This window comes from Geospiza fortis, unplaced genomic scaffold, assembly GCF_000277835.1.
Source record: "Geospiza fortis unplaced genomic scaffold, GeoFor_1.0 scaffold254, whole genome shotgun sequence".
NCBI classification, from domain to species: domain Eukaryota; kingdom Metazoa; phylum Chordata; class Aves; order Passeriformes; family Thraupidae; genus Geospiza; species Geospiza fortis.
The window spans coordinates 1,268,906-1,284,361 of NW_005054441.1; the positions used below are offsets into that span (position 1 = coordinate 1,268,906).

The window sequence follows — 15,456 nt, forward strand, 5'->3', positions numbered from 1 at the left end:
TTTAGGGATGCGTTTGAGATGGGTTTGGGATGGGTTTAGGGATGAGTTTGGGATGGGTTTAGGGATGGGTTTGGGATGGGTTTAGGGATGGGCTTTGGGATGGGTTTGGGATGGGTTTAGGGGATGGGTTTAGGAGGTCGGTGCTGGGGGCGCTTGCTGGAGGGTGTCACGGCAGGTGCCCCTGAGGTGTGGGCATCAGCTGGGGGTAGGAAGCATCAAGCCTCTGGGGGAGTGGGGGAAGAGCTTATTACTGCTGGGGACAGTGACAGGACAGACAAGAGCTCACATGGCCCAGGTCAGCACAACGGGTTTTCTTCCCCCCATCCACACTGACCTATGCAGCCCCTCAATGGCTGCTCCCAATCATCTGCCACATCTTGGGATGAGAGATGGAGCGATGGGAGGAGAGAACAGGAGGCCTCCACTGCAGCTCTCACTCAAGCCTGCAGCCCTCCCCTGTGCTGCTCAGGCCAGCAAACAGCTCCCCTGAGACCCTCCCAAGACACCACACGAGAGCAGAGCGTCCTGTTCCCACTGGTGTTGCCCACAACAGGCACATCCCAGGGCCCTGGAGATGCTCCAGCACCTAAAACACCTTCAGCACACCACCAGCAGCTCTGGAGAGCTAATGGTGCCTTTTTGGGGGTCACTGCCATGCTGGTTTTTCCCCCAGGATGACGCCCAGTGCAGCACTGGGGGTGGCTGGGACAAGGACATGCTGGAGTCCTGGTGGAAAGTGAAGCTGGAGCAGCCTGAGCTCCTCCTCGGAGTGCAGGGGGCCTCAGCCATCAATCATTTAGTGCTGTGAATTTTTAATGTGTAAAAATCTCTTTAAGTGAGGAGTGGAGCACAGAGTGAGGCTGATGATTAATTCAGGGAGTGGTGCAGGGAGCCGAGTGCTGGCCTGGCCACAGCGGGCGAGGGTCCCACTGCTGGGGACCAGCCACCAGCAGGTCAGGGTGGGTGGAAGGGATGGGCCTCCCAAGGGCTGCTGGCACAGGCCCATCAGTCAGCGATGCCACTGTGACGATTCGCGCCAGGACATTGCTGACACAGCCCCAGAGGAGCTGCATGCACCTCTGTTGGAGTGCTTTGGAGGGTTATGAAGCTGGGAGCTGCTCAGAGTGGGGTCCCCCTGCTCAGCTGATGCTGCTGGTGGTGCTGAGGCCGGGGTCTGGCAGCCCCTCACACCATTTCCAGTCTGCAGCTGGGTACCAATGAATGCATAAACAAATAATAGCAACAGGAATAGTGCAGGGCTGGGGGAGCTGAGGGTCACACTGCATCTCCTCAGCCCTCTTGTCCCCTTCAGTGGGGTGAGAAAACCCCAATCCTCCCACAGTGGCCTCAGGGAAGATGAGCCAAACCAAGAGACCCTTAGGGGATGAGATAAGGGTTAGGATGTCACACCAATAGCAGGATGGGGAAAAAGAGCAGTGGCCAGGGGTCTCTTGCTCCAGCAAATGTCCTGGTCACACTGCTGCCACCGAAGCACAGCACAGCGTGGGCAGGGCTGCTGCAGGCACAAAGCCCTGGCTGTTGAGCACCCAGCAGGTTCGGGCATGGCAGGAGATGGAGATGTGTCAAAGCTCTCTGAGTCACCCCCTTCCCCAGCTCCTGTGTCCTGCCAGCACCCCCAGAGCTCCACCTGACCCTCCCTCTTCAGCTGTGGCAGGATCCCAGCAACATGGGGAGCTGGGAGCTGGGCCAGCAGGAAGAGACGTGGTGGTGCTCAAATGCAGCTGCCACCTTTCAAAAGTAGACAGACAAGGTGTAAATGTGCATCTATTTCATTGAAAACTGCATTTCTCCAACAGTGTTTGAGCCACCAGGTTTTAACTTCAGGTATTTGGGGAGCTGGGCTTGGTGTTCCTATGTTAAAAGGCAATTAACTGAGAATGTCTCATTAGAGGGCCAGGGAGGGGCTCTGCCCTGCAGGGAGGCCTCGCAGGTGCTCTCGGCTTTGCTGAGGCTGGGCATGGAGCAGGAGAGAGTTTTCCAGCATGAGCCATGTCAGTACAGCTGCAGTGCAGCGACACCAGGCCCTGCACGCAGCTCTGGGGGACAACCACCAAGAAGAGCCATGGAAATGATCAAAGGCACATGGGGAACATCCTCAGCGTTCGGGACCCCAGTAAAACGCTGCTTTGCTCTGCCTTGGCTCTGAGGTTTCCATGGCTGAGGCCTCTGTGAACGTGGCCTGGGGCCAGGCTGGAAGGGAGCAGGGGGGGCAGCCTGAGGAAACCTTCTGCTCAGCACGAATGTGGAGAAGTTGAGTGGATTTGCAAGTCCCCGAATTCCACATACGCTTCAGAGGAAGGAGTGATAATGGAAGGACTCCACTTTTGGGAAGGCGAGTTTAAATAATTAAGAGGAATAGTGAGGTGGAAATGAATGTGCAGAAGGTTTGGGGCTCCCTGGAAACAAGCAGAGATGAAAGGAACGGCCTTGCTACAATATTCATAAAGCTCTGAAGGCAGCAGCACGAGTGCCTGGAAGAAGGGCTGTGCGTGAGCTCGGCTCCTCTGGAGACACCGAGCAGCTGGCGCAGGCGTGGGAGGAGGATGTGCTGAGGCCGTGTGCTCATCTCGTGTGCCCAGCCTGTGTGTGTGCCCAGCCTGTGTGTGTGCCCAGCCTGTGTGTGTGCCCAGCCTGTGTGTGTGCCCAGCCTGTGTGTGTGCCCAGCCTGTGTGTGTGCCCAGCCTGTGTGTGTGCCCAGCCTGTGTGTGTGCCCAGCCTGTGTGTGTGCCCAGCCTGTGTGTGTGCCCAGCCTGTGTGTGTGCCCAGCCTGTGTGTGTGCCCAGCCTGTGTGTGTGCCCAGCCTGTGTGTGTGCCCAGCCTGTGTGTGTGCCCAGCCTGTGTGTGTGCCCAGCCTGTGTGTGTGCCCAGCCTGTGTGTGTGCCCAGCCTGTGTGTGTGCCCAGCCTGTGTGTGTGCCCAGCCTGTGTGTGTGCCCAGCCTGTGTGTGTGCCCAGCCTGTGTGTGTGCCCAGCCTGTGTGTGTGCCCAGCCTGTGTGTGTGCCCAGCCTGTGTGTGTGCCCAGCCTGTGTGTGTGCCCAGCCTGTGTGTGTGCCCAGCCTGTGTGTGTGCCCAGCCTGTGTGTGTGCCCAGCCTGTGTGTGTGCCCAGCCTGTGTGTGTGCCCAGCCTGTGTGTGTGCCCAGCCTGTGTGTGTGCCCAGCCTGTGTGTGTGCCCAGCCTGTGTGTGTGCCCAGCCTGTGTGTGTGCCCAGCCTGTGTGTGTGCCCAGCCTGTGTGTGTGCCCAGCCTGTGTGTGTGCCCAGCCTGTGTGTGTGCCCAGCCTGTGTGTGTGCCCAGCCTGTGTGTGTGCCCAGCCTGTGTGTGTGCCCAGCCTGTGTGTGTGCCCAGCCTGTGTGTGTGCCCAGCCTGTGTGTGTGCCCAGCCTGTGTGTGTGCCCAGCCTGTGTGTGTGCCCAGCCTGTGTGTGTGCCCAGCCTGTGTGTGTGCCCAGCCTGTGTGTGTGCCCAGCCTGTGTGTGTGCCCAGCCTGTGTGTGTGCCCAGCCTGTGTGTGTGCCCAGCCTGTGTGTGTGCCCAGCCTGTGTGTGTGCCCAGCCTGTGTGTGTGCCCAGCCTGTGTGTGTGCCCAGCCTGTGTGTGTGCCCAGCCTGTGTGTGTGCCCAGCCTGTGTGTGTGCCCAGCCTGTGTGTGTGCCCAGCCTGTGTGTGTGCCCAGCCTGTGTGTGTGCCCAGCCTGTGTGTGTGCCCAGCCTGTGTGTGTGCCCAGCCTGTGTGTGTGCCCAGCCTGTGTGTGTGCTCATCCCGTGTGCTCAGCCTGCTGGGGGAGCAGCTCTTGTGGCTCTTTGTGCCACGTGCAGGAGATGCCTTAGCCCTGCCCAGGCCCAGGCAATTGAGGGGCTCCTGCCCACCCTCAGCACCTTTCCCTTCCTTATGGATTTAATTAATTCCTTCTCCTTTGTCAGGGATGAGAAACTGGGAGTATGTGCATGAATGGGTCAAACCCTAAACTGCTTTAATTGGACCCAAATTTGGCACACCAGCGCCTCATGCACTGGTGCTGGTGCAGGCTCTTTGCTCTGCAGATGGTGTTGAACATCAGCACTTCTGTGCTGGGACTCAGCACTGGGTGTGGGGGCTTGTACTGAGGGCAGGCACTGGGAGTGGCGCTGGGTATTAATCCTAAATCCTGGTGCCAGGGATGAGCAGCTGGTGTTGGTCCTGGCTGTGGGGTGCTGGTCCTGGGTGTTGCTGGTTGCTCTGATGCCTTGTGCTTTCAAAGCCCTCAGCAGCATCCTGCTCTCCTGTTGGCCAGACCTGCCTGCACTGTGTGGGGAGCGCTGTTCCTCCGTGCAGCACCGAAACCCAGGTCCTCCCCAGGCAGCTGTGAGTCCTGGGCAGTCAGGAATGTTCCATGGGAAATGACACTTCATTTTAGCATTGTCCACCTTGGACTTTGCAGTAATGTACTGCCAAGAACCAGGTGTGTTACACACCTCTGGTGCATCCCTGGTGTCCCAGTGTGAGCTGCTTCTCCCATCCCAAGTGGGAAGCGGGGTCTTCAGCCCTGCCCCAGTGGATACCCCCTTTCTGACAGCCCCAAGGGAAGAGTCTCTCCCAAGACCAAAGGAACTGACCCCAACATGAACCTTTTGATGTGGAAAGAGCAGAAACTTCCCCATTTTGCTGTGGGGAAGTGCTGCAGGAACTCCAGCCCTCCGTCTGGGACTCATGGAAGTGTTCTAAGGATCCAGGGGCAATTCATCAGCAAACAGCAGAAGGAAGGAGGGTGAAGGATGCTGACTCTTTGCTGGGAGCTGGGGCAGGAGCTGGGGATGCTCCCTGGAAGGTTGTGGGAAGCTCACAGAGGCCTCCTTGAGCACAGCAAGGAACCCCTTGCTGCCACCCCAGCTGAGGACAGCTTTGCGGATTTTCACTGCCCCTAACCAAACTCAGAATTTCCCTGGGCACCACTGACCTCACTCCCAAAATTCACTGATTTCCTGTCCAGACAGAGGGGTAGAAGCTTATACAAACCACAAAGAGCTGCTCTTGCCTGCATTTCTCCTCCCTATGCATTCCTCAGGCAGGGAGGTTTGGCAGAGCACAACACAAAGCAGGGAGATATGAACATCTGGAACATTTCTCAGCTGGAAGAGCCTGATGTGCCTGGCTTGCTTGGCTGCTAACTCAGCGGTGAGCCCAGGGTTTGGCTTCCGAGGGGTTTCCGTTCCCAGCACTGCCATGGGATGCTGCACCCACAAATGGATGCTGGAGTTGCTACTTTTCTCTGTGCTGACCATCCCCTCCTCATGGCCCTGGGTCAGATTGGAGTTACCACAGCTGTTCCCACCTTACAGTGCATTGACACACGCTGGGTGTGACAAAAGTGAGAGCTGTTCTCCTGAGGGCTGGTGGCTCGGCATGGCTTTAACTGTGCTATCTTTGGCCCTAAATCTCAACGTGGCATTTGGGGACATGGTTTAGTGGTGAACCTCGCAGGCCTGAGTTAATGGTTGGTCTCAATGATCTTAGAGGTCTTTTCCAACCTTAATGATTCCTTGGTTTTTTGATAAAAGCCCTTGGGAATTGCTTGTTTTTTAAATGTGTCCTTGTCTGTAGTTGCATTATTTCAGAGGAAATCCAAATCAGCTGCTGCCTTTGCTTGCCAGTGGGCCAAGGAGGGGTTTTGTTGGTTTGATGTGCCTACAGACATCTATCACTGTGTTAATGTGAAGTTTGGCACATTTCACAGTGGCCACTGGCTCAGAAAATCTCCCCAGTGGGTGCACATTCACTCCCCACTCACCAGGCTCTGCTCCACACCAGCCTGCTGGCCACTGGCCACCCCAGGTCATGTGAAACACCCACAGATTATTCAGATTATTGAGTGGCTGCTGCCATCCCGGAGCCCCAGGGAGTTTCTGCAGCAGAGGCTCAGCAGCCTGGCTGGCAGGGGATGGGGATGCAGCAGCCTGCTGGGGGGGTCAGAGCTCCCCTCTCCCTTCCCAGGCCAAGCTTTGCTTCCTGGGGGCTGTGGGTGCTTCAGGGCAGCAGAGACCTCCTTCAGGGAGAGGATGGAATGCTGTCAGAGGTGGAGAGGCTGGGGCAGGGGGAGCTGCTGGCCCAGGATGACACAAGGACATGTGAGAAGCACCAAGCTGCCAACGTCTTGCAGTATTTTTCAGGGATCAGCAGCAAACTCTGGGCTAAAGGGGGATCCCTGCTGGGAGTGACTGGAAATGTGGAGAGAAGGAGGAGGGGAGAGCAAAGCAGCCACAGCCCTGGGCGTGGGCAGTGAGATTAGTGATACCAGAGAGGAGAAGGGCTGTGGCATGAAGCCAGCCCTGGTTTTCCCCACCCCCTGTGACTGCCCAGGCTGTGAGCGAGCAGCATCCCCATGGAGATGGGCACTAATGGGGCTCAGGTGTTCATGGGGTTCCCAGGCACCTGGGCACCCTCCTCCCACTGTGAGCCAGTGCAGAGGCAGTGCTGTGCCTGGCAGCAGCCTCAGGGCTGCCCCTGCCTCACCCCACGGCCCAGAGCCCTTGGAAGGAGAATCCCCAGAGCCCAAGGGTGCCCTGAGGGCAGACAGGGACCCTCCCCACCTCTGTGCCCTCAGCAAGGGAGGGGGTGATGCCAGGGGCTCCAGGAGTGTCACACCAGGGGACAGGGGGCACTGCACCCTTGCACTGTGCCACATCCCCAGGGCACAGCCAAGGTGGACACCCCCAAATTCACACTCTTCTCCCCCAGATCTCCCAGCTGGGGACAGGACCTTGTGGAGGAATCCAGGAAGGGATTCCACCATGTCTGTGGTGTGGAGCCCTTTTCCCAGGCAGGGGTGAAGATCCCAGGGATGCAGCACCCCACACCTGGGGCCATGCTGTCCCTTAACCCCCTGCTGAGGCCAAGCCCTGGGGCTGAGGGTTCTGCCAGACAGGGAGCCCTGGCAGCTGCCTCCTGCTCCCTGCCACAGCACCCCTCGTGCTGCCAGCAGTCTTTGGCTGGGAACAGCACACCCACAGTCTTTCCCTCCATCAAACCAGGAGGACAATCCTTCTCCTTGAGTTTACTGCCCTGGATGCTGGGCCCTTGAAGCTGTCCCTTGCCTTCCAGTGAGCTCTGCTCTTTAAACCATGACAGATATTCCCAGGGGCACGTCATAAGGAAATCAACATGCAAAACTGAAATATAGTGGAAATAGCCTTAAAGTCCATGCTAAGTAACAGAGAAATGGTGTCAGTCTATTTATAGAAGAGTCTTGCAGTGGAGCACTTGCTCCTCAGCCCTGAGGAGTGTCTGATGCTGGGGGGACCAGCCTTAAACCCCAATGCCCAGCAGGACTCCTACGCTGGAGCAGAGGCTGAGCCCTGTGCTCTTGGGAAGGGAGACTCCAGGGGCACAGCTGAACTGGAGATGTTTATGGGGGTGCCAGAGCCTTTACCAAAGCTCATGTCAGTCTTGGATGGTAGAAGCCCCTCATGCTGCCCTGCCCCAGCCCCAGCAGATGCTCCATGTCCAGGGTTGGGATGGAGCCAGCAGTGAAACCTCCAGCCAGGCTCTTGGGGCCTTCCCTCCATGTCCCTGCTTCCCGCAGGCAAGGGGGTCCTTGGTGATGTGATGCCAATGCCCCTGTGCCCAGGGCCCTGCTGACGTGGGGGTTTCACAGACACTGTCCATGCCTGAGCGGGGCTGCCCGGGGGTCTCGGCAGTGAGGGGAATGAGGGATGGGGCTGCAAAAGCTGCTTAAGGGATTTGAACTCTTAATCCCCATTACAAATTAATGTCCAAATCCCTGGAGTGGGGGCAAATCCCACCCCAGAAATTCATTTTTCTTCAAAACAAAAAGAAACACAATCTGTAGTGGGCAGGGTCAGCAGCCCAGGAGCGGGGCTGGCCAGGGTCACCCCCAGCCCAGCCCACCCAGGGCCAGGCACTGTTTGGGCACAGCTGCCCTCAGCTCCCTCTGCGTCCCGGGACATTTTCTTCCGGGCTGGCTGTTTCAAAGCCTGGGAACACAGCTCGGGCTCATCGTGGTGACTGCTCTCCCCTCTGCCACCGAGCCATTACTGAATCCCCAGAACCCTCCTCCCACATTTTGGGAAAGTATTTCCCCTCTTCTGCAAAGCAGTAGCTGGTTTGAAAATGGTCCAGCTCCTGGGAGCCTGGGCAGGTTCCATTGCTTTGGAGTCAATTCCCATCTGAGGGCTAAGCTAATTTTACCCATGACTTACTTTCACACCTTTAGCAAGCAGCAGTTTCTTTCTCGATGAACCGTGCATACGGCAGTTAAATTGATTATTCATTGGGCAAGTGAGAACACACAGCACAGAAACTGCATTGGATACCCAAGGTATTGGAAAGGGGCTACAGAGAGGCATGGAAAAGCGCAAAGATGAACATATCCAAACCCACTGAGTCTCACTGACAGGGATCACATTTTGTGCTAAAGCTGGTGAAAAAATCAAGGTGTAATTTAGTTTTAAAATCTGGCTCAGCTGGCCTTTCCCTGGCATGTCCTGCCCTCCAGCAGCAGCGTTCCATCTGCCCACAGCCACAGGAAGGGGCTGCACAGCTGTGGGGACAGGAGCACCCAGGCAGGCTCAGAGCACTGGGGCACACAGGCTGGATTCTGCTCATGCCTCAGCTTCCAATGGAAATCCCTGACACAGGGCACAGGGACTGCCACTGGCACCCCCCACACTGCTCCTGGTGTGGGAGCCCTCAGGGGTTCCTGCTTGGAGGAGGATGGAGCTGCAGGACCCCTGCAAAATGCAGGACCCTCCACCATTTGGTCACTCACAGGGGCAAAAGGCTCAAAGCAATGCTCCTTGACCTGGCCATGCTCCTCCCTCCCACCATAAGGATTTCTCTGTATTTCCACTCACCTTTAAGAAAAACCACATCTTGGGCAGGACACAGTGGGTGCAGAGAGAGGGAAGGGTCCATCACAGCCCCATGAGCCCAGTGGCCATGGGATGTCCTGGCTGGTCAGACAGGGCCAGCCCCAGCACCAGGTCAGGATGGCCACAGCATTGTGCAAACAGGTTTGAAACCCCAGGCAGGGATGGAGATAGCCTGTGGCTCTGCAGCCCATCCCAGGGCTGTAACTCTTCCAGGGAAGGGGATTTTTGGTGGGTCCCACACAAACTCCAGGAGCAGCAGCTACTGCATCACAGACAGTTCTTCCCCATCATCCCTAGGCTGTATGGGGGTTAGATCCCCCTGGCACAGCCCCTTGCTCCTAGAGGCTCAAGGGGTTTTGCATCTGCTCCTGTTTCCAGCAAGCTGCATGGGAATAAGCTCTTTGCCATTATCCCAGCCCCATCCCAGGTTTGTGGGTCCTGCTGGTGGATCATTCCCAGACCTTGGCAGTGCAGGAATTTTCCTGTAATTTCCTTGCCCAGGTGGTAATCGTAATGAACATCCTTGCCGCAAGGAAGCCCAGCACTGTCAGCTCAAATGATGCTTTAATTCAGGTTAATTAATGGGTTCAGGCAAGAACAAACAAGCAGACAGGCTCCTGAGAGCAGGTGATGGAAGAGCTGCACCCGAGCTGACAGCCGCCCACGGGAGATGGCCACTCCAGGGGTGCTGGGGGGAGCTCCTGCTTGCAGCTGCTGGGGCACAAACCCAACTTGTCAATGCAGGCAGCCAGGCCACCAGCCCAGGACCCCAAACCACCCCAGCAAGCACACAAAGGTGCCAGGTCAGTCCAGGACCTGGCAGGTGCCCAAAGCACTGAGCCAAGGAGGTGTTTCTGCAGGACAGGTCTTTGCAGGATGTCCCCAAATGCTGGGGCTCTGTGGGTTCACCCCCCTCCACTGCATTTGTCTGGGGTGGGTGCCTGGACTGAGCCCCAGATTTTTAATGAAGTGTGATGTGAATTTGCTCTGACAGGCCAGCAGCTGGGGCTCAGGACCAGCCAAGCCTTCCAGGCTGAGACAACCTCCATGGAGCTGAGCTTTCTGTGTGCTCTCACCCACCTCAACAGGGATGGCTTGTGCCAACCTGCCTGTGGCATGCCTGCCTCCAAAGCACAGGACAAGCCCTAACAGTTTGTCCTAAATTTTCTGAGAAAGCAGGAGGGTGCCTGGGGAGGGTTTTCCTGTGCAGCAGTAAGGGCTCTGGCTGGGATGGAGGAGGCTGCTGGGCTCTGTGCAGAGCGTGCCTTGCTCCTTCCTTTCACTGTAACACTGCTGCTGAGGGACACACTCATGAAATATAAATGTGAGACCTGCTTTAAATGGGCAGAGCCCAGAGATGAGCAGCAGCTCTGAGCAGGCAGCAGCTCACAGCCTTTCTCTTCTTAGCTGCAATTAATAATTTATGCTTTTCATAACACGAGCTGTGATCTGAGAGCCCAAAAAGCCCTGGGGGCTGGCAGAGCTGACCCCACAGCTCACTGCCACCAGTGCTTCACCTTCACAGACAGGCACTGTCCCCACAGCCTCCCATGCAGGGCCACACTTTGCCATCACCACGGGGGCTGTGTCTGCTGCCCAGTGGGGGTGGGTGGCACTGATTGGGAATGGGTGGGCATGGGCCAGTGATGGTTTGGTGGATGGTGCTGGCTGGTGATGGGTTAGTGAGGGGTGGTGACTCCTTGGTGAGGGGTGGCAGTGGGTTAGTGGTGGGTGGTGATGTGTTGGGGGTAATGGGGATGGATATGGGATGGGTGGCAACAGATGGTGAGGGGTTGGTCATGGGTGGCAATAGGCTGGTGATGGTTGATGGCAGTACCATAAAACCTCACAGTTTGGAGACCATAGGGGTGAGGAGTAATAGCCTGCTGAGGGGCTGGGTAAATGTGAATGCAAACCTGTCTTCACAATCATCCCTGGGTAGGACCCTCATTTTTTTCAATGTCATTGTCTTCTGTGAGGAAGATGACCCAGAATAGTTAATTTTGAATGAGCTGACACTGTCCATGCCCAGGAGATACCATGTGCTGGGCCAAGGTTCAGAGCATTGGGGATCAGCTTCTGATCATGTGAGGACAGCACTGCGCCAAGCTAGGGTGAGGTCAGTGACTTACAGAAGGGACTGTGACACAGGCGTGGCCCCTGCAGCAATGGCACTGCCCTGCTGGAGGATCAGGACAGGAAGGGGCTGTGACGGGTCCAGGAGAGGAGACAGCTCCGGGCAGGTTGCCCAAGAGGCAGGGCACAGCTACAGGCAGTGCTGTCATACAGACAGCGCCGCCATTCCCGTGCTGGAGCCTGGGCCTGGCCGAGCATCCTTTGCCACCCTTGGGGGAGCAGTGCTGCCGGGGCCACCATCGCCCCCATGCCCAGGGACAGTGGCCTGAGTGTGTTCCCAGGCAGAGACTGGCTCTGGGCCAGGGCGGGGGTGGCACCAGGGCCAGCTGAGTTTTCCCAGCTCCCACATGCCCCTGTTTGGGCTGAACTTCCCCCTCCCGGCTTCTGCTCTATTTTCAGCTCAGCTAGCAAAAAGCCCTTTGGAGTTGTTGTTTTTTCCTTTGTTTCCTAATTTAGATGGTCCCAAGGCTCCACAGGCAGATAAAGACAAGTTTATTGCTTCTCTGTGTTTATGGCACTGCTGGAACACACTGCTCCCACAAATATTACATCAAAGGAGCGTGGGGAAGGCTCAGTGTCCCCAGCACGGCTCAACCCTCACCTACATCTGCCCATCACTGCTCACCCTGCCGTGCCACTGCTGGCTCCCTCTGGGCTCCACAGCTGTGGCAGTGCCTGTGTCACCCTCGGGGACAACCAGTGCCCTTGGCTCCTGCTCTGAACCCTGCTGGTGCCTCGGCTCATCCCGTGACTTGAGAGGGTCCCAGAGCCAGGGGCCACATGGACCCCATGGACCCCATGGCTGAGGCCTCAGGCCCATCTCCCGTGCCTGCTGTCCCCACAGGGAGTTTAGGGGCAGCTCCAAAAGGCCCCTAGGGGATCAGCTGAGGGCCTCCACCCCCAGCAGCCCTGCTCTGCCGTGGGGCAGAGGAGAGACAGGGCAGAGCAGGTGCAGAGACAGGCAAGGCTGCAGGGACAGCACAGAACCCAGCTGAGCTCATCCTGCTGTCAGGAATGGAGACTGTTCAGGATGCAGGTCGCTTCCTTGGTCTGGGCAGCCACAGCCCAGTCAAAGATCATCCCTGAGGGAAGCAGGGTCGGTGTTTGCACCAGAGGAGCTGCCCCTGCCAGCCCCGGGCTGTGGCAGACAGTGGGGCTGTCCCTGGCTGTGCGGGCTGTTGCAATGGCACCGCGGCCGGGCTGGGTTTGTTTGCTGGGACAGTGTGTCACCGCCACCAGCACAGCTTGCATCATCCCAGTGCAGAGGGGAGAGCTGTGCCCAGCCTCCATCTGCTCCATGGCCACGGGCAGGTGCCATCCTGGGGGACTGCAAGGGGAGGGGACAGGCGAGGAAAGGCAGAGGACGGCAGTGGGAGGGCAGGGGGGACGGCAGTGAAGTTGGAGGGTTTCTTACCTGTATGAAAGGAGCTGGGGGTTAGGGGAACCCTGGAGGGAAGGGCTCAGGGCTGCGGCTGGAGGTTTTAGGGGCTGTGCTTTAATGCAGCCAGACTTACCCACACAATGCTGCTGAGAGAGGAATGCCTGTGAGACCTCTCCTGTCAAAAAGTCCAGAGACAATGGCACTGGAGATGTCAGTGTTTTTCAGGGAGGAGGTGTGATGAGCCCAAAGCTGCTGTCATAAGCACTGCCCTGGGCATGCTGCCAGTGCCTTGCCTCTTTCCAGGGTCTGGCAGAAAAATGAACTGAAGATCCCTCTTTGCGGGACGGCCAGACAGGCAGAGATCTCTCCAGGCTGGGGTTGATGGGGCCCATTCTCCCTGTCTCTAGCCCTGAGGCATGTTGGCTGTGCTGCAAAGCCAGGGGGGTCAGATCCCCTGTGGTAGCTGGCACCTGGCACAGCGTCCTTACCCCCAAGATTTGACTGCAATGCAAACGTTGCCCTGTCTGGTCTGGCTTGCCAGAAAGGTCCAAACCCCCAGGCCAGTCTCAGCACTTCCTCCCAGGCAAGGATGAGACACCAGACTGGCACTGCCTTACCCAAGCTGTGATGGTCACACTGGGCACAACGCTGACCACACCGGGCTGTGGATGTGTCCCAGGCAGGCTGGAGGGGGAGAATTCAGGCTGTCTGTAGCCATGGGAAGAGAGAAGGAACTCTGTCCCCTCCATGCCCTGGCTCCACGGAAAGGGACATTATTATACCCTGAAATGAGCCTGGAGGCTGGGAAACATGTCAGCAGTGAGGTCAGGGGTACCTGGAGAGGAGCTGGACCTTGGGGAATGGTAGTGTGAGGACAGCAAAGGAAATCAGAGATAGGGGCAGGAAATAACAAAAGTGAGTCAGCTGAGAAGCACACGGGCAAGGACAGCTTTGGGGAGCTAATCTGCAGGAGATAACACTGCCAGGATGGAGGAGCCTTGGAGAAAAGCTCATGGAAAGGAAGAGTCAAGGCACAGAGGTGTCTGAGACTCCAGTGGCCAACACAGTCCTGTGCTTTCACTCAGCCACTTCCCCTGGGAGCTGGGGGAAGTGTGGGATCCAGCACCCAGCCTTGGGCACTCAAGACAGCATGTACCCTCTGGGATGTGTTTCAGCCTCCAAAGGTTTCCCTGAAATGCTGCACTGGGTGTTTATCCCCTGGCAGACAGGACTGGCTGTGGGTGCAGCCTGTCTGCTTTTAGTCTCGTGGAGATTAAGCCCTCCAGGGTCTAATGGCGATTCTTTTGGCAACCGTTAAGCAGACCTTAATCCATCTTATCTCTGCTCTGAAAGGATGAATTAGGCACCTCTCCAAGCACTCCATGGGGAGCAGGAGCAGCAGGAGCTCTGGCAGTGAACAAGCTGCTGCGGGCACCCCGGGGCTGCCCTACATACAGCAAAGAGCACCGGAGCCGCCAGGCTGGGGCAGTCTGGGATGTGGGGAAGAGGCAGCACTGCAGGATGGGCAGCACCTCCCTGCACCCAGCAGAACCCTCTCACCTGGCTCCCCCTCCACAGCCAGCTGCTGGCATCACCAGGAGTCTTGGCCTGAGCCATGAAGGTCCCAATTCCCTTGGGATTTGCCTGGGCATGAGCCAAGAGCAGTTTCTTGGCCCATGGGGAGAGACTGGCAACAACACGACCCCCCTCATCCTGTGCCAAGCTCCCATGCCTGGCCCAGTGCCTGGGCAGCCCATCCAACCCGTCTGGCACCGGGGATGTCCTTGCTCCCACTGCTCAGATGCAGTCCCAAGTGACAGAGAGGACACCACTGTCATCTGGGATTTGCTCTCAGGCACTGGGACTCTGAACTTGCCTTTTTCAAACCTGTCCTGACATTGCTAATAATAACTGTGTTAATTAGCGAGCTCTTACAGCCCTGCATGATTTGTTCAGTCAGTTATGGGGAATATTGTCAGGGTAACACAAATGAGGGCTGGCAGTTGCCTCTCCAGCAGCCGTCTCAAGTGCTGCAGCCATGTCTGACACCCAAGGCACCCAGTGCACAGCAGGGTGACCCCGTTGGTGCCAGGGGCAAGGGCACGGCTCAGTCCCACGTGGCTGCTCATGCCCATCTCCACACAGGGCGCTCAAAGGTGTGGTTTGGGGTGAGCAGCTGTGCCCCAGCTCTGCCCCATCTGCCCCAAGCCCACCAGCTGTCCCTGGCTCTTAGATCACGGCCTATCATGATGGCATCTTGCCTCTCCAAGTCCCTTCCAAGAGAAATCAGAGAGTACAGAGTCAGGGTTCATGGGCCTTGCAGAACCTGAAATCTCCCACTTCTCTGCATTAAAGTGCTGCTGTAGTGGGTAACTGGGGACTTAATTTCTTTTTGGCTGTGGTATCCCTCAGGTGACAGATGGCCTGGTGGCTCACTTGGTCACTTGCTGTCCCCCCAGCAGGGTTTAGTGCCACAGCACAGCACTGGGACAGGGTCTCTCTGAGGCTGCCAGGACTGTGTTACCCTGAGATCAGCTGGGGACAGTTTGCAGGACTGTGAGAGATCCCCTGTGACATCACCTGGTCTCATCCTGCCTACATCCCACAGATGGGAAATGCCTTTAGAGGGGTGGTTTCCTTCTTTTCCACACACGGTAAAGGTGGTGATGTGTTTGCTGCAGGGCTGCTGCCAGCTGGCACCCGCTGGTGCTGCCAAGGGCCCCATGGCCCCTGCATCACCCTGTCAGGGGCGGCTGGGGGGGGGTGCCACTGCTCAGCAGCGCTGCCATCCGCTGTCCTTGCTCCTGACCTCAGCCTTGTTTGCTTTGGGCCAAGCTGTGCTGCCATCAGTCAGTGCTCGAGGTGGCTGTGGAAGCTCTCCAGGCACTGCCAGGGTGACAGCCTGGCCATCAAACCCAGCCCACCACACCAGCCCCCAGCCCACCCCCACACTGCATCAGAGGCTCCGTGGGACCCTGGGCATCCCTCCTTCCCTGGAGGGTCAGGAGGGTCCTTGCTGGAAGACTTAATCAACGTCTTGTTTCTCTCCTTGGTTCTAAA

At 57.5% G+C, this 15,456-nt stretch overlaps 1 protein-coding gene across 1 annotated transcript in view; it reads left to right on the forward strand.

Moving 5' to 3' along the window:
- Nucleotides 1–2,010: 2,010 nt before the first annotated feature.
- The window catches only part of ANGPTL4 (angiopoietin like 4), a 31,003-nt gene continuing 17,557 nt past the window's right edge, over nucleotides 2,011–15,456 (forward strand). Inside the window, exon 1 of the mRNA XM_031062210.1 lies at nucleotides 2,011–2,134. Coding sequence (XP_030918070.1) covers nucleotides 2,011–2,134 — 124 coding nt within the window. The remainder of the gene's footprint in view (nucleotides 2,135–15,456) is intronic.